This window comes from Amblyomma americanum, chromosome 9 (assembly GCF_052857255.1).
Source record: "Amblyomma americanum isolate KBUSLIRL-KWMA chromosome 9, ASM5285725v1, whole genome shotgun sequence".
NCBI lineage: Eukaryota > Metazoa > Arthropoda > Arachnida > Ixodida > Ixodidae > Amblyomma > Amblyomma americanum.
In genome coordinates, this window is record NC_135505.1 from 145,922,741 (window position 1) to 145,941,794 (window position 19,054).

At 47.1% G+C, this 19,054-nt stretch overlaps 1 protein-coding gene across 1 annotated transcript in view; it reads right to left on the reverse strand.

The window, feature by feature from the left end:
• Nucleotides 1–7,563: 7,563 nt before the first annotated feature.
• The window catches only part of Gpb5 (Glycoprotein hormone beta 5), a 52,790-nt gene continuing 41,299 nt past the window's right edge, over nt 7,564–19,054 (reverse strand). The window contains exon 3 of the mRNA XM_077637943.1: nt 7,564–17,365. Within this exon, the coding sequence (XP_077494069.1) occupies nt 17,150–17,365 (216 nt within the window). The 3' untranslated portion in view covers nt 7,564–17,149. The remainder of the gene's footprint in view (nt 17,366–19,054) is intronic.

Here is a 19,054-nt window from a genome sequence, read left to right on the forward strand (position 1 = left end):
ACCATGTCAAGGCATCATCATCATCACGATCATCAGCCTATGTCTATCCAATTAGCTTTGTCATTTGCCATCTGTGCCCACCGTATCACCGAAAACTTCCTAATCTCGTCCACCCACCTAACTTTCTGCAGCCCCCTGCTACGTTTGCCTTCTCTTGGAATCCACTCCGTTATCTTTATAAGTACCAGCGGTTATCTTGCCTTCGCATTACGTGCCCTGCCCAAGCCCATTTCTTCCTCTTGATTTCTACTAGGATGTCATTAGCACGCATTAGTTCCCTCACCCACTCTGCCCTCTTCCGGTCTCTTAACGTTACACAAGGCTTAGTACGAGTGAAATGAAGTGCCGCCGCCGGAACTGATTATCGAGCGCACCTCTAGGCTAATGTTCCTTGCTTGCGCGTCGTTGTCGGTGGCGTGATCCGCAGAGCTATTCCAAACCTAATAGCATGATTGGCTATCAGGAAATGAAAGGCCCGGTAACTGTCTCAGATATCGGCGGACACCTGAACCGCGCCGTAAGGGAAGGGATAAAGGAGCGAGTTAAAGAAGAAAGGAAGAAAGAGGTGCAGTAGTGGAGGGCTCCGGAATAGTTTCGACCACCTGGGGATCTTTAACGTGCACTGACGTCACCTCCATCGAAACGCGGCCGCCACGGTCGGGTTCGAACCTGGTATACCCGTGCTCAGCTGCCGAACTTTCTAACCACTGAGCCACCACAGCGGGCGAATAGGAGCAGGAGGAGGCAGCGGTAAAAGAGAACAGGGCGGAAGCTTAAGGTGGAAAATGAAGGAGGAGGGTGTGGTGGGGACAGGCGACAGGGGTCGCGCCGGGTTTGTGCTGGCTGCTGCGAAATGACTTCCTAAACGCGTTTGCATATAGCCGCCATGCTCATAATGGGCACCGCAATCACCTGCGCAAGAACGACTGCGGTGGACGTGGTAGCAGGCACATACCTCAGCAACCCCTCCGTTCTCGAGGGCTTGTGAACAGCGACGCACTGCCTTGGCCAAGTAAGTCGATTCCTTGCGCAATGATGATTGTGGACCCCTTTAGCATGCCGTGTATCATGTTACAGTTACCGGTAGCGGAGTACCTCCAACGATAACACGATATGCTAAAGGTAAGGTCTACCACAAAGTGGTAGCGGCAACTTCAGTAAAATCAACTGGACGCCCCTCTCCAGCTGTAGTGCACATGGTGTTGTGCGCGCGTGCTCTTCTTCCTTGATTATGGGTACCACAAGCGCCCGACCTGTATATATGTTATAGTTCAAGTTAAATACTTGTATATAGTACCCCCCCCCCCCCCGTACTCTCTCCCTGTCCCCTCACCTCTTTAATTTCATTTCTCCAGTCTGCCTGCTATCCCTTTAAGTCCGCTGCCCCAGATCAGGTCCTTCCCGTACCGATGGCAGATGCCGGGGCTAGCAAAAATATTTTCCTTCCTTTTTATTTTTATTTTTAAAAGTAGACCACTGCCACTACTAACTTGAGCCAGCCATGAATCAGCGCGCGAACCGTCAACCAGCACATCCAAGGGGGTTGTTTGTGGAGTCCACGTCAATGGAAATGAGCACGCGCTGGTCTCCATGTGCGGGCCACGCGGCGTGCAATACCGAATGAACGAGAATATTACTCGCAGCCACACCACATTTCGTAATTTCACCGTGACAAGCAATGACGTCGCAATGACGTATACCCTGAAAGAAGCGACACACAGAGAGCTAGCGGCAACTGTCAGTTTTGTAACTTGAAGAGGCGGAATGTCTCTCCTAATTGTTTCTGGCAACCTGCTCTGGAGGCTTTCAGAAGCAAAGGCTGTCCTTTCTGCCAGTGCGACCTTTCCTTTTGTCGAAATGGAACGCGTCTGTCGTAAGATATATACGCCGGTTCTTCCAGCCAGATGATGATGGCGGGGCACGTGAGACGTTACGTCAGGCGCAGGTAACGCGCAACTAGCTTCACTGACTAGTCGCACGCATTATCGGCGTTAAATGAAATGCCAACAGCGGAGCGCATGGAAGACGGTCCAGCTTAGGCCGTCTGCCTGTCGCTATCAGTTACAGGCGCGCTATTCCGGTTTGCGATAGTCTTCTTTCGTTTTGTTTGCCTTTCGCTTCCTCTCTTTGGCGCTGGAGCGCCACATTCATGCTTTCACTGATCCCAACATGCACGGCGCGGATTCGCTGGCGGCAACGAGTTAAGCGATCTGTCCTCTCTCTCTGGTTTGCCGCGCTTTTATTTTATTTTTATTCTATCACTGCCGTGTTATCAGTGTACGGTTCCAAAGCGAAAAAGATCGAATGATCGGTGTTCATCGTGGCCGTTGCCGAATCGCATTTTTGTGATGCTGGGCGTAACTTTAAAGCCACCTGAAGACCTCAAATACGCTGGGATCGAACAGAAAATGCCAAGAGTATGACCGAAACAGAGAGCCCGAATTGCTGCTCTCAACAGTCATGGCGTGCCGAAACGTTAGACTGCAAAGGAAGCAGGTCGACCACTTTCTACGATTAATAGAATTTTCCAGGCAGTCAATATGGCAGAATTTTCCAGAATATTCCAGGCATAATGAACGTGGCGCTCCAGTGGCAAAGCCAGAAAACGAACTCAAAAGAAAACAAGCAAAACTGTCGATAACCGGATGCGTGCGCCTATCGTTGATAACGACAGGCAGACGGCATAAGATGGACCGTTCGCCACGCTTTCCGCTGTTGGCATTTCTTTGACGCCGATAGTGCAGGAAAGACGAACCTTCACGGGGCTTGGTCACGCCAACGTATTTAGAATAAACCCCTATGCCTAGTAGCCTCAAGAAACTACCAAGCCAGTGGTTATCACAGCGGCCTTCGCCCGCACGCCCGCTGCTGCCACATAATCGCTGTGTCATAAACGAGAGACCGTGAGGCGGCCAGCTAGGCCGCACATTCTCCGGTGCGTATCTTCCTCCTTTCCCAAGAGGTCTGTACAGGTGCACGCTTTCTAGTGCAGAAAGCAGAACACGTTGTCATTGGCCGTAGCCGTGTGTCACTTTCATGCTTGGAGCCCAACTGATGAAAAACCGTGACATTCTCTACGGTTTGAATTCGTACTGAAGTCGCGTGCCGGTCTTGAGGGCGCTTGTTCGCGGCGCTACCCTTGGAGACAGACGCAAACACACGTGCGGCTAAGTGGCGCGATAGGCGGTCGTCTGAACGGTGCTAAGATGACGGCGCCGGCCTCCCTTCTGTTCGATGTTGCGTTCAATTCTCAGCTCTCCGTCCTGTCGCCCTACTTGTTCTTGTGCTCCGTTCTTGTTGCGCTGTGTCCTGCAAGCATGGAAACAACAGCCCAACAGCAAGTGTTCCTTCAGTTCAGGGAGCAGTGAGTCGCCTTTCAGAGCGCGAACTTACTACCGATAAGCGGCGACCTGGTTTTAAGCCAGCTTGATAAGCTTGCAACGGAAGTCGAATCTTTTAATGGAGATAAGATACGACTTCGCATAGACACTCGCAACTTGGCGTGATCACTGCGAAGCCCGTCTGCGTTAAATGCTCCGCTACGCCCACAGTTCTCAGACAGTGTTGTGTTCCTGGGACTCAAAGCCTGGGTGCTTTCCACCGTCAGTGGTCAGAGCAGCGGCTCAGCAGACGGCGACTTCGGCGGGCTCTGTGCTGCAGGCCGTGTCTGGTTCCGACGTGCCTCCAATCAGTCGCGCCAGTGTTCCGTGTGCGGCAACGTCGGATGCGGTTTCAACCTTGCCGTAACTCTTGGAAAAACGAAATCTTTGTCAGCAGCAGACAGCAGCCTCGCAGAGAAATCTTCGAGAGGACTCTACAAGAGTGCAGGCTTAAAGCGTGTCTAAAGGTAAGCGGCACGTTTTGTTCGCCTTTCAAGTTCGCGCGTACACTTTGATAAAAGTATGCCAGCCGCAGTCTTTCCTGCGTTTCCATAAAAAAAAAGTAAAGTATTGCGAGATAAAGAAGACTACAAACTCTTAGAGTTGTCGTGTAAGATATCTTCACGAAATACGCGGCGCGCCTCTCTTAATACACGTGCCAGTGATGGATCATTCATGCAATGAAGCGTTTCAAAGTGCATAATCTAGCGATTTGTGCTTGTGACAGTTCGTGACAGGAAACTGTTGTCAGTGAACTTTGAAGTGTCGTACTTTCGCGGTCCGTGAACTAACTCAAGATTATCAGATTTAAATCCTTTGACACAAATCATCTTCATCATCATCAGCTTGACTGCGCCCACTGCAGGGCAAGGTCTCTTCAACGTCTCTCCAATTAACCCTGTCCTTAATTGGAGAGACACATTCAACTTACCGCAATCCGAATAAGTGGAAGATTTTCGACGCTAATTATTTCACGGCTAAACGTAGGGTTCCTCGTTGTGGCCATAATGCAATGAAGCCAGTCGGCAACATTTCAGCAGCGCGGACACCATCATAGTCAGCAGCCTAATTACGTCCGATGCCGGAGAAAGGTCTCTCCCCAATCCCTCCAATTAAACCTGTCCTGCGCCAATCTCCTTATCCCCCCTCACTCATCTCCCCAACCTCACTCGCTCATCTGATCCTGTCGCCCACTGCACTGCGCTTGAGTCCTCCTGTAATCCACACGTTCACCCTGGTGAACCGTCGGTGGTCTTCCCTGCTCATTACATGCCCTGAACATGAAATCTTGTACAAGAATTCGTAGAATGCGTGTGAACTGACGTAGTAGCGTAATTCAAAGTTTCGCGAAATAGCGCTTTTCGTTTATCGAGCCCTTTAGCAAGCTTTCAAGAAAATTCGTTTTTTTTTGTTTCAAAACAGAGTTCCAATGAATGTCTACCGAAATCATCCGCGTGTTTGCGGTGGCATTGTAGCTTTAATTTCTGCTGTTTCGTAAGAGCAAGACATTGCTGTGTTTTGTTTTGCATACATATTAATTCCAACATCGTGCAAAAGGCTGGGAAATTCAGATTGCCGACCCTCCGGAAAGGTGGGATGGCCGCAGTGGGAACTTAGGATGCAAACAGGATTAGGTTCATGCTACTCGGCCTTCTGCTCCGCTGATAGCAGCAGCATGTACAGTAGTAAGAGTTGATCTTTATCATCCACCATCTGTGGTTGAACTTCAGGCCGCTTTTTAAACTCATGCGGCTTTCTCTTTGTGACGTTATCCGATACTTCCATGTATAATAAAGAAAAAAAAAGACTGAATACTTTGCACGGGCCCGCAAGCCGTGGATGCAGATTCCACTAATACGCAAGCCTTCGTAGGTGGTTAAACAAATCGTCGGGAGTGGTAACATCGGCAATGCTGTCACTCCTACTAATTTTGGCTGCTTTGTGTTTCTCTACTCAAGAAAGCAGTGTTGATGCGATGCGGCTTATGGTTTATGGTTTAGGGGTGTTTAAACGTTCCAAAGCGACTCAGGCTATGAGGGACGGCGTAGTGAAGGACTCCGGAAATTTCGACCACCTGCGGCTCTTTAACGTGCACTGACATCGCACAGGACGTGGTTGTTGATGCGATACCATTGGAAGCTTCATCTCAGAAAAAACCCGCTGTTATGGTAGGTCATAAATTTCGCTGATTGGACGAGCAACACCTGCCAACCGTTCAAAGCATGCACGTAACCTGTACATGCTATCGCATTGTCACACCTAATCAGTCATTAAGTGTCCTCCTTATTTTTTCATGCTTACATTTAGGAACAGGCTTTAAGCTAAGACACGTACTGTAGGGTATGATACTTTACGGATACTGTAAGGATACCGGGAACGGGATACCGTTTGACAGGAGGGATGTATGAGCAAAAACACGGACGCCAACTAGCTTTGCTAAAAAGATGACGTTTCGTTTCCCAGCATGGTGGCTTTGTTCCTAATCACTTGAACAACACTCCCGTACATGGGAACCCAAACCTCACCTTTCGAGACCATTTGTTCGGCGTCCTTGTTTTTTTTTTTGGTAAGATGCGCAAAATGCAACTGGACTGGTGCCCTAGAGAAATAAGCCAGCATGTGCAGCCCAGAGACATGGGTCTTACTGCATGGTTTACCGGACTGTCCGCGAAGCGAACTGCTAACGTAAACACACACCCTTCCCTCCTCGCCCTCTCCCACTTTTCATACTGTCGTAATATAATCGCTTTGATAATCCTGCAACGCGGAACAGTGCGCGCTGGTGCATCACTTCAGCAAAGATAATCAGCTTGGGGACAACTTGAGTGCAAAAAGATCAAACTTGACAGGCTCCTCCTAAACAGGGTGTTTCACCTAAGCCTTTACACATTGTTTTTCAAAACCGGCTTTTTTAGTTACAAGAGCGCCTTTTTCTGCGTAGCACTGTCTGCGATGTAGTGCATCAGAATACAGCTATGACGTGCTAACTAACTAGCAGTCCGGTTAACTAATATTGAACAGATAACTTTTTAATAATTGTTGTTAGGCTCCTATATTACTAAGAGGCGTGTAGCCCACTCTAAGTAGTAGCCATATCAAATTGTAGAATTTCGAAAAAGCGGTTATCCTGGGCGCTGCACCCTAGCACATTTTGGCTATTGCGACGTGTTACGTGTCATGAAGGAGTTGCTTTGCCTGCAAGCTTCTCGAAAGTGCGCGTATTTTGGCGCGATGTAACCGAAATTTGTTGACAGCGAACACCGAACTCATAACGCCTAGCGATTAAGAACAGCAAAAAGACGAAAAACAACATACGCATGCGCCGCTGCGGTGGCTCAGAGGTCATGGCGCTCGGCTGCTGACCCGAAAGACGTGTGGGTTCGATCGTGACCGCGACGGCCGAATTTCGATGGAGGCGATATTCTAGAGGTCCGTGTACTGTACGATGTCAGTACATGTTAAAGAACCCCAGGTGGTGGAAATTTCCGGAGCCCTCCACTACGGATCACCCGTCGCGGTGGCTCAGTGGTTAGGGCGCTCGGCTACTGATCCGGAGTTCCCGGGTTCGAACTCAACCACGGCGGCTGCGTTTTTATGGAGGAAAAACGCTAACGCGCCCGTGTGCTGTGCGATGTCAGTGCGCGTTAAAGATCCCCAGGTGGTCCAAATTATTCCGGAGCTCTCCACTACGGCACATCTTTCTTCTTTCACTCCCTCCTTTATCCCTTCCCTTACGGAGCGGTTCTGGTGTCCTCCGATATGTGAGACAGATACTGCGCCATTTCCTTTCCCAAACAGCCAATTCAGTTCAGTTAAATTCAGTTCCAATAGGAGTCCCTCATAGCCCGAGTCGCTGGGATGATGACCCCCCCCCCCCCTTAATACAGCAACATATACATGCGTGACCGGCGCTAGCAGGATGAAGACTGAGCCCATTGGATTATAAACGAGACTTGTTAAGGCGGAAACTTTGGCTAGATGTAAATAATCTCTTAGAATCATAACGCCTAGCGCTTAAGAGAAGAACGCATTAACTATGGAATCATTCTTATGTGTGCTCTGTTGTCCTTTGGAATTTATTACGGGAGTGTCGTATTCGAGCTGGTGACAATACTTCCGCAGATAACTGAGTTGAAAAAGAAGGCAAACAGTGAACATCTTACTGAATTTATTTTTTATTTTTCATCACACTTTGCTGGCACATAGCTTCCCGCGAATCGAAGAACTCGGATTGGGCAACAAATACAAATTTTCACTCACTTGAAACATACACATTCTCAACACGAGGTGCAACACACGGAAAAAAGAGTTTACAAGAAGTGCTCACTCCCGCTTGCTGGTTCATCAGCTTGCTTTTATCTTTCTCTGAACACACCGTGAACACAAGTGAACACAAATGAACACTCGGTAAGGCTAGGCCACGTGATGTGCAGCTGGGTGCAAATGACAGCTAGGAAAATGCAGGAGGGGTGCACATTTCAAACTCCCCTGTTCCGCTCGTAACATCCGGTTCCAAGATGACTTTCCACGTCCAATCATAACCTTCATACTCCGCCGCCTTGAGCCGCACAAGACACACCCAGCGTATACCAATCTCCTCTGCTTCCTCAGTTACGCTATGAAATTGTGCCATCATCTTCTGTACCCAGCAAGGAAGCGTCGAAATAGAGACATTGCCCCCATATTTCATTTCAGATATTCTGCAACTGATTCAAATAAATAACTATAGGTATTTAAAGGAGAAAAGAGCCACAAAATGAACAGGGCAGGAGAAAGCCTCAGGGTGCTTGCCAATGTTTCGACGTGACGTCTAGTCTTTGTCTGGGCGAGGACAAGTCCCAGAGGCTGTCCTTTCTATTGTTCACTTTGTGATTTTCAAGAATTATCTGCCCGCCCTCTAACTACTAGGAAAAAAACAGTATGGTTTATGGTTGTTCACAGACAGTGTGTTCTTAGACAAGTAGGTAATGCTGGAGTTGGTTATGAACAAGGCTCAAAAGAAGCCACGGTTTGAGGCTTAAGGCTTCACGAGAAGGGGGACCATATTTTTCAAAGTCGTCGCAGTCCATCCAATACGTCTTACCGATAAGCTTAGTTCAAATTTGCCTAGTGAAAATGAGCAGTTTGCTGTGTAGATAGAATGAATCGAATTCACTTTAAAGTGGTTACACATTTTTTTCTATACGTGAGTCATGCATGTGACGTCACAAAAAAAATCCTCGCGTTTCGCTTTTCATGCCGAGGCTAACGCAACCACACTCCCGGTTTGGAAGTAACAGCTGCGCAACAACAACAACAACAACAAATAAGAGAGATTGCTGTAATGAGCGATAAAAACGACTAAACGAAATGGTGGGAAAACGTATCACGCCTCTGTTTGTTGCCCGCGAAGCACTGGAGATCGATCATTCACTTGTTGAGCAAGGGTGGGGCGTTCACGCGATCTGTTCGATTAAGGTGGCCCCGAATATAGCCTCTTGCGCTTGAGTGATCGCTGCGAAGATCGTGCAATTTTAAACACATTTTGTCGGCGCAAATGCACTCGTTTCTAGGCTTGCTTTCTTTGTTTTTTTTCTTTTCAGTACTAAGGAATGCTGACCGATCAATTTTAGCCTACGCTACATGCGTATATGTTTGGGAAAACGCGCCACACCATTATTACCTTGCTTTTCGCCGCTCCTACTCCAAAGGATCTCAGAGGCTCAGTTCAGCAGAACCCCGTAAGTTGCCGAAATAGAACCCATCTTCGTTTTAAACGACTCATTTTTTTTTACCTTTTCTCTACGTTCACGAAAGTTCATTGCCTTTTTAGACCCAGGCAAACGGTAAAATAGGGGAGATCTGTCTCTTTCTTGGTTCTGTGCTTGACGCATGGGTGTTTCGAAAGATTTCTGCTTGTGCTCAACCAAATTGGGCCAGAAGTCCCACAAGTCAATGAATTTCCCTAAAAGGGCTCCATCGGTCAGATTCACTTTAACTATTGCTTGCGACCGCTTAGCGCCCTCAGGGTTTGCTAGCCGAATGCAACATGCACTGTGGTAGCTAAGTCCTCCGAGAATTGAATAACTGCAATTTCCAGTCCGGCCTCACTTTTGAAATTTCGGTAACCAGTTGACGTTTCTCTTGTAATGTAGCCTCGGCTTTCTGCTAGGCAGGGTTCGTGGGAAGCTGCATTTTTTCTTATTGGGGGACTCAGTCAAGGCCCAGGAAGCAGCCTCAGAAATTGCTAATTCGCAAGGAGTGAATGAGAATCTGCAGAAAAAAAAACGAGATTTCCGTCCTTTTGTTTGCGAACAACTGTGCAATCGCAATATTTCGCAATGTCTGCCAAATGTTGTGCTTTCTTCTGTATCTACATGATTTCAGAGCACACCCAGAGTAGTGCAATAATGTGTTCGAATATGTGTGAAATCGAAACGACGTTTCCAATGCACTCCCTTTACTGCCTATATTTTATCGCATATTCATTTATTCTTTTTCATTGTTACGTATAACTGTGTTTATGCTTTGCCTTGTTGCCGTTGTATTGAAAATTAGGGCCGCCTTCAAGCTGCTCAAGTTTTGCCATTTTGGTAAATGAAAATAAATACAAGTACAATACAATCTAGCTAAATAAGTCTTTGTCGAAAGTTGGTATAAACTCTGCACCGTACACGTTTTCTCGTAACCATTACTTTACGTATAGTTTCTTGACTGCCTCTTCATGGTTGTAGTGTTTTTATTTCCATCTATTGAATCAAGAGTTCCTTTTTAACTCCTGCTTAGCGCCGTGCTGTGCAAACAAAAAGCGCGATTAGCTGCGAGTAACAAGCGTATAGTCGCTGTGACGTAACGGGCCACTGCTCTATCAACACTCTCGACTGTTCGGCGTATCGTTCGACTACATGCTAGCAATGTAAACGGCGCTCTTAAAGTGCGTGGTGCAGTAGTGAAGTTTCGGACAAAGCAAGTTGGTGGTAGAGACCGGTGCATTCAGTGCAATGAGGAGGGCAACCACATTTATACCCAAGGGCATCGTCGTGATGGCCACCGGACAACAGTGTACATCAGGTGCAGTAAGATGTGCTGGAAAGCTTTGAAGAGAAACAGCAGTCACCTTTGTTTAGTCGAGAGCAGCCGAGCAAAAAACACTTACGTAAGCACAGACACGTGTTATGTGCGTAGGAGACACCCGGGTGTTTAAAGTCATAACAGGCAAGCCTGGACTCAGCACATCATTCTCTCTCTCCGGCTCGGACTACGCGAGCTTATATATAGGAGTAAAAAGAGAGTAAGCTGTCTTCTAGTTTACTCCCTTTTATAAAAAGGAGTGTGGCACACTACAGCTTATTCCCTCTTTATTCCTTTCAGTTTGGAGTGTACTCTTCGGCTCGCTTACCGGATGGGAGCGGCAGAATTGTACTCTCCTTATGGGAGCAACATCTGGAAAAGTTGTGAGCATGAATACTCGCTCTGCGCTTACTGTTGTGAACAAAGAAAACTGTTTAAAAATTTGTGGCCGTGGAATGGTTGCGTTACTTCCACCTGGTTTTCTGCTTGAAAATGCCGTCAAAACCACGCTTTGTCGAAAGTCTGGCTGTTGAGCTAGAGAGAATTGTGGCTTCGCGCTTGCATGGAGCAACAGAGGTTGAAGGTTATTTTGCGTTTCATGTTTTCAACATCACTACGGGCGAGGGTTCAGGATTATGTTTGACCACTCCAGGTTCCTTAACATGAACCGATGGAGTAAGTGGTACACCTGCTGGCGCAAAGTGCAAATCTCAATTCTGGAGGTGCCTTCTTCTTCAAAAAGACTCAAATTACCACGATAGGGAATGTGGTCGGGTCGCAATGTTTTTCGGTGGCGGTTTTGGAGGCAGACAGAGTGGCATGAAACTGCTTCGGCTGCTTGTATCGGAGTTACCAAAATATACTGTGATTCAAAGTCATCAAAGAAATTCATCGTTTAATTCGTCACTCTAAACTGCATCTTTCATTTTATTTCCGCTGCGAGATTATTTATCAGTGAAGTTCGCGAAAACGTTTTGAGAACCCTATGTGCTGCACCGGCAGCAGACGGTTTTTACCGCAATTTAACTTCCATAAGGTTCGAAAGATACTACCCATCGCAATGCCCTTTTTATTTACCATTTTTTGACGCAGGTTTTACATTCGTGACAGGTCGCACAGTTCACGCGGGGTCAGAAGTAAACAGATCGCGCTATGCAGTTCCAGTTCCACTCACGCCTTGCCCAATGGAAACGTGACTGCATCACTGATGCGGTGGGGCTGCAGCATTCCTTGCAGTTCATTCTATAACGGATGTAAACTCACTTGAAACGAATAAACTACGCCCTGTTTGTATCTCTACGTGCTTGTAATCATGCGGCGAATACGCGTTTCGTTATTCAGTGTGTGTCCTCCGAAATTTTACAGGCTGTCTAAAGGTCCCTGTAAGAAACGAAAGTAATATGAGGCATGAGGTTGCCGACGCCGTCGCGTTTATGAAATGCGACGCGAGGAACCGTGAGGCGAGAACGGACCTGAATGGGACAGCTTTTCCTGCGAACAGGCTGGAAACACTTCTCACATGAATGGAATACACCGCAATGTTGTGGGTTTACGTAGAGCCAGTCCCTGTGACAGGCAAACCTGTCTTATCCTGCAGCAAATGTCGTCGCTATACTGTTTTTGTGCCTGATTTTCCTGTCCCACCTGAAAAAGCACGCTCAAACGTTTTTTCTTTGTGTTCCTACTGCAACGTTTCATAGGAGCTGCTGGTATTGAAACTATGGTAATATGGAGTCCATAAGATATGTTAAAATATATGGAAATCTATATCTTGTCTGTGCGGAGTCCGAAAGCATTCAGCACCATTTTTATAAGACTTCCCATAAAAAGTTCATGAGATCATATGATGTCCGTTAGTTTCCATATGTATGTCTATAGTCTATACCGACTCCATGTGCTCTTTACTGACTCTTATAATCCGCGTGTGTGTGAATGGGATTCATTATTCGAACAAACAAAAATCGCCGATCATTGTGTCCACTGATATTTAGCCTGGCTTTGATAATGTAACACTAGGTATTTTAAGGAGCTCTTATTAGACTGTGTACAGACGTGAACACACTTGCCTACAGCGCTAGCGAGCGGTGCTCTTCCGAGGGAGAGAGGTGAATATTTAGAGCAGTGCTGAATTTCACCGCCAGTGCTGGCGCTCAGAAACTGCGCTAACACATCGCAAGATATCGCAAGCCTGCTCAAGTCTGTACAGATTTCCAGCCTGACATGTTCTGAAAGGGAATCTCAACGGTTAAGTTCAGTTGGCAGCAAACTCGCAAGTTTTCTTTCTCTTTCCTCAAACCTCATGGCTCGTTTTTCAACTACAGCAGTATTCTTTAACAGTGATGGGAGCATTCAACTCTGATTTAAAGCATGCAAAAGTTACAAAATGCTCATAACCAATTGCTGATTGGCTGATAACCAGCAGAGGCCCATTAAGAATAGCAGAACAGTGAGGTTTGACTGACTCCATTTTTTTTATTAACAAGCACATGATACCATGTTGGTTACGTACCGAGAAAGAAACCAGTGCATTTTTCGTTTTTCGTGTCAACAAACTTATAAGCATCGGGTTTCAATGGCACGTCAACTGAGGTAGTGTATCGATCACAACCGAGGACTGCAATGATCAACATAGGTGCGTAGCCGGTCAGCCATTGCTTAAAATGCAATATAGAACGACTTTATTTTGTTAGCTTTTAATCTTCATACGCTACTTGGCATTTCCAGTTACATTGCATATAGCCGCTTATAGGCATGTTCTACGTTTGCAACGAACAGGCAGCATGTCTGATCGTATATAATGGGGATACCAAGGACACAATGCAAATTGGAGACCACATTTTGTGTGACATCATAAGCAAAGACCAGTCGTGTCATCCCCATCAACCAGATATACCTCTCTTGGCGTTCTTAGCTGGACTCATTCACCCGTGTAACGTTTGCTCATGTAACACGTCACCACCTTGGCTGTCCCAACTGCAGTCAAACCTAGTTATGACAAAATGAAAAGGGCCGCTATTTTACTTTAAACATGATGTGACGTGGTTTCGTGATAACACATAATAGAGGCTTTTAGCATAATGTATACCGCCACCTTTATCTATTACCACTTACCGCGATCCTCTAGTGCGCATGCGCATAAGTGATTCCGCGGTAGCGGTGGCGGTATGCACTACGCTAAACGTCTCTAATAAAGCGACGGTCAAAACAAATCCCCTTTAGCGCCCCTTCAGGTTATCAACAACGAGGCTTAAGACCGGTTTTTTAAGCTCGTCTCTACAAACGTGGCACGCTTACAAGACAGCGCAACAACACTTTTCTTGAGCCTACAACTTGGCCATCCAGAGGCCCAAAACATGAGTACGCTTACTGCGTTACGAACTGGGAGAGGAAAAAAAAAACGAGAAAGGAGAGACTTTGAAAACCCAACTTTTTTTGTTACATAGGCCCTGCACGAGGGCATAGGGAAAAGCAAGGTTGCACACAGTTTCACACCCCTCTCATTGCTTTTTACACGCCCCAGTCTTGGGATCACTCTACGCTGAGAGACAGACCGGGCCGAGCCGTGCAGAGTTTACGTCGCGAAGTGCTTTACACCATTCACCGAGTATTTTTGTGGGGTTCGTGCTGCTGTCTGACCGTTTAATCATTACGTTTCACGCTCATGATGTGTAAAGAAGTATTTTCTATGCCTTCTCGGAAAAGGTTAGCAGATGTTTTGAATTTTAAAAACATTTCTTTCCATAAGTATAAGAGACTTGGAAGCAAAAAAAAGTGCTCAGTGGGAGGCATTACAGTTGTCTTATCAAGCTGTATCACACACTACATGGGCTTTCCAAAGCATGCAGGCGGCCCCGAAAATCTCTAGCTCGAAGTTTGAGCAGTGAGAGGCTGTCCAGCTGAAGCATATAGGACGAAAGACAGCTGGTTCAACGGCTGCAGCAAATAGCTAAGGCCGTAGGAGCCCTGGACTTAAAGCCCATCCCAGTTTGAGGGGCGCAAAGTTCTTTACTGAACAAAATGTTTTTCATCATCACCATCATCTCTCGAACTCACTGCGTGCTCGAATCAAAATGACATAAAGGTGATCTAACTTCGGAACAGACAACGCAAAGAATACATCACGAGACGCAGACAAGCGCAGACGTGACTGTGTCTGGTGGTGTATTCCTTGTGTTGTCAGTTCCGAAGTCAGCGCACACGTGTGTCATTTTAAATGAACATCTAGCCCCCTTTAAAGCACTGCTGTCGAATCAAAAGAACCTCAGAAAAAAGAAAGTAGCATGAGGCTGCAGTTTCAAGCTCCTAAGTTTCATAACGTTGATGCCTGGAGTGGCATCGAATAAGCAAGTGCAGTAATTCTTAGGCTGAATTATCTTTTAAAATATTTATAATGGCTTTGAACGCATGGTTGCAGTACATTCAATAACTTCAAATGAACGTCATATGAACAGAAAAAAGTATATTCTAGTAAATGAAAAGCTTTTAGAGAATAGATAAGTAATAGAAGCAGAAATCGTTGCGACATATTTTAAACTTGTCAACCACCGCAAGCTTTAAAACCGTATTCTTCTCAAACTAGGGTTTAATCAGTAAAACATTATTCTGTCACTACCTCAAATCATCTTGTTATTTTTTCGGTCGAAAATGAAGAGCTCGTGGTCCTAGGAAGGTAGTGAAGAAAGGCACAGAGAAATCGTTAAAAACATGTGAATAAGGATAATGACATTGGGCTGTTAAGGAATTTACTGCAGTGTCAAGCACTGATTCCAATCAAGACCTCTCCTGCCCAGCTCAGACCAGTTCACTTTCCGTGTCGCAAACGCTATGCTTAGCGCACCGAACAGTGGCAGACCTTCACTTGGCCTGAAATAATTAAAATTAGCGGATTACAGACTTTCGAAGGACTACGTTGAGCCATCAGGGCACGCAATAGTGGAGAAGTCTGGAATGATTCCCGTTACTTTTTTTTATTGGCATGCGTAGGAATCTCCTCACACGAACGTTTTTGCATGTGCCCTTTCTCAAGTTGCGGCCGCTGAGACTGCGATCGAACTCCCAACCTCGTGCTTAAGCAGCAGGACGTCATAGCCGCAGGGCCACCACGACGGATACTTTTCTGAGTTGTGATGAGGCACACGGAGCCTAGTGCGACGGTTTGAAGCATCTGCGGCTTGTATACCGTCTTAGATTTTGCTGTCTGGCAGCGACGAATAATTAATGACGTATGACGTAGTCTGCACCTTGTCGTCCGAAGTGCAATGCCAGAGACGTAGTAACCAGGCTGAAGAACTTGAGGAACAAAAATAAGCCAAGACAAAACCGAGAGAGTAAGGTTTCATGCGTTATCTTTAGTCATCTAACCACACTCGTGACCGGTTCTTCACCAAAATGGCGCCAACTCCTGGCTAGCGTTTTCCAATGTCTACAATTAATGGCCATTTCATCACGACTACTGCGCCCTCCACCGGCAGTCGACGTTAAGGCTTGTCATAAATTACTCGCAGCATTACGCTTATCGCTCGCTATCTTGCTCTCTGCCTTGCGTGGCGCGTGGTTACAGAGCCAGTCGTTCGGGAAAAGCCGCGCATACCCTTGCGTCCGTCTGCAGCCTGTCTGCCCCGAGGTCGTGAGTGCAGCTCCCAGCCGCTGTGGCCGCGGGAAAATAAGCTCAAGTGATGGGTGAAGAAATACGCAACGTATTTAGGACCTCCCTTTCGGTACAAGAAAACTCCACCGCCATTCTGAGCCGTAGACTTCCAGTAAATCTCCCGGAATAGCCGTGAACTTCGAATGAGAAAAGATGTCATTCTAAAAAATAACCTATTTCAATTGTCTTAACGCAGCCAGGCACTGCTAGGAAATACAGCCCACCTCCCTTAATATGCAAGCAAGCTCGTTGAAAATCTTTATTGGGCTGTATTTGCTGAAAGGTAGTAGTAGTCCAAATTCACAAGGCTACCTGTAGCACTGAAACTGTAGGGACAACTAATTGTGAGCATTGCAGTGTCGCGGTGAAAGCGCCACGTTGACGCATGCTGGGCCGTTAGCTGACGTGTGTGTTTGAAATGCACCCGGCTCCGGTGTTTCGGTCTGCCGACCGACCCGGTGCAGATGCAGTGTCTCTCAGTTCTCTCACCACCATAGGAGGCAAACAGCTACGAACTAGAATGAACGCTAATTTATCAATCCACTAACCCCGTTTATTTTTTCAGGGCTTTCAAAACAAGACGTAGAACCCTCCCTTGTGGCCCCACGGCTTTTTTCGGCTGGAATATATAAATAGCACTGTCACTTGAGTATTCATGTATGCTCCCGTCTTTAATTGGTTTAACACTGCGCACTGTCGAGAGAATTAGAGAACAAGAAAACAACAAGGACGCCAGCAAACTAGGTTAGGCGACGACGCTTCAGCTACCAACAGACGACCACTTGTCAGGAACCGAAACGTCACTGTCTATAATGCTACTAGCCAACGGGTCGGCGTGCTGTCGGTTCCAGCGGGTCCTTCCGGTCAGACAGGGTTTTGTTGCAGCTTCGTATTTTTTTCCATCGTAGTACGTAAAGCTCAGCGCCGTCCGGCCCGCTCTGTTTCCCTCTCTCTCTCAACGCGGCTGGGATGGTGACCCGCCTAACAAGGGCAGCAGCAGAGCCCTGCCCAGCGTGCCGTGCGGTTCCCGGGACGCGTCCTCCTTGGTGAGCTGGGGCCGCGCCGGCTGAGTCTAGGGTTGCCTGAACCCCTCGCAGCTGGTCCAGGTGGAGTCGCACACCTGGCACGAGCAGCTGAGTGCCTCGTAGTACTCGTAGGTGCGCAGCTCGTTCTCTTCGTCCACGTCCACCGGGTCGCAGAAGCGAAGCTGGGTGCGCACCAGCTTCCGGGTGTCGTACGTGCACACTGGGTGGAAGGAGCGCTTGAACGGGAACCGCCAGTCGGAGATCTGCGTACGCACAAAGCAAAACAAAAACACTGTGTTTATAGTCATCACCAGCACCGAAAATTCGACGACTTTGGGACCGCACCGCGTGATGTTTCATGGCAACCGCGGAGAGTCCCGTATAAAATTTCCTTTACACAGTTTAGAGACTGTCCACAGAGTTTTGCCAATAAGGTCTACAGTCTTTCTACAGACAAATCTTGTAGACTAGTCTATAGAAAATGAAAATCATACAGACTAGTCTGTAGACAATAAAAATGCTATAGACTAGTCTATATACCATAAAAATACAATAGACTAGTCTATAGAAAATACGAATCCTATAGACGCTTTCAGTAGAGCATTGTCCATTCAATCTATAGACTGCCAATAGATAAATGAAGATACTACATGAAGGCAACAAACTCTATACGAAGTATATATACTTTTTTTATACGGAATGGGTCAGCAAAATGGGACGACACAGTGCCGGTGTCTTCATTTCGTCCTCTCTTGTCCATTAGTAAGTGACAGAAATGCGCAGGAAATTTCGGAGGTTTGTCCGAATGGCTTTCCAAGCCCCACTGTCAACCTCCTGTGATGCTCCCGGTGCTGTAGGTTGTAAAAGTACAAACGAAAGTTCTGCTTTCTGTCTAGTGCTTTGTAGACGGCAACACGGTCCTAAAATGGCTCCAAAACCTCCATCCTTGAGCCAATGGCTAACTTGCCTGCGTATCACGGAACGTAGCCAGGAATTTTTTTTCAGGAGGGGCCAAGATAATTTCATATAGCTAGCGGGGGGACAGAGGGCATGCTGGCAGCTGGCTGAGCACTGCCAAGAGAACTTGGGAGGGGGGCGGTGCTGTCTGCGTGGTGCAGCTACAGCTAGCGCCTGGGTTTTTGTCGAAACTCCAGAAAAATCGATGCCAAAACACCACTCCTCCTGTGCTAGGCAGGGTGACAGCGCTGGTGCCACAAATGGGTGTGTTTAGCCTTTAGATGTTAGTGGCGAACACCAGCGGCCGGGGTGGCCTCGGGAAGCGTCGAACATAACACACTTTTTCGTAAGAATGCGAGTGAGGTTTCAGGTTTTCATCACAATCGATATCGGCCTTGTAGCGTGCGTGGGTGAGCTTTGAGGCATAGACGCGCATTCGGAAGTTTGCGGCTTATTTCAAGAAGAATATACAAGGACTCATAGAAGCGAAACGGCTTTTTAGATGGGTGAACAATTTTCTAAATGTATTATGCGCGTGTTTTTTTAGAGAGTCTGCAATTAATTGTGGGTCTATGTAGACGTATCAGTGCGTGAGACGCCACTGCCTGCGGCTCTCGAACAGCGTGCAACGAAATAAGACTTGTTTCTTGTTTGAAAATGACTTGTGCACAGATATATCTTCCTCAGAAAGGTCTGCGTTTGCATTGTGATCCACTCTACCATTTTTGGGCGCTCGCTCCTTTAAGCCAACTTCTGACGTTGCCACTGAAACATTCACTGTCACGTGAGCCGGAAAGCAGCTAGCGTCACCTAAGAATGCCAGTATCCCTTGTCCTGCAGAGTTCTTGCAGAAAAAAAAACAAACTCACAGGACGGTTACGACAATGTAACGGGAGATTCAACGATATCTGTTTAGGCGTTAAGTCACGTGACCACTGGTGTAGGGTGCGCTAGCACCCACTAGTTACGGCGACGAGAAAGCCACGGACGAGCGC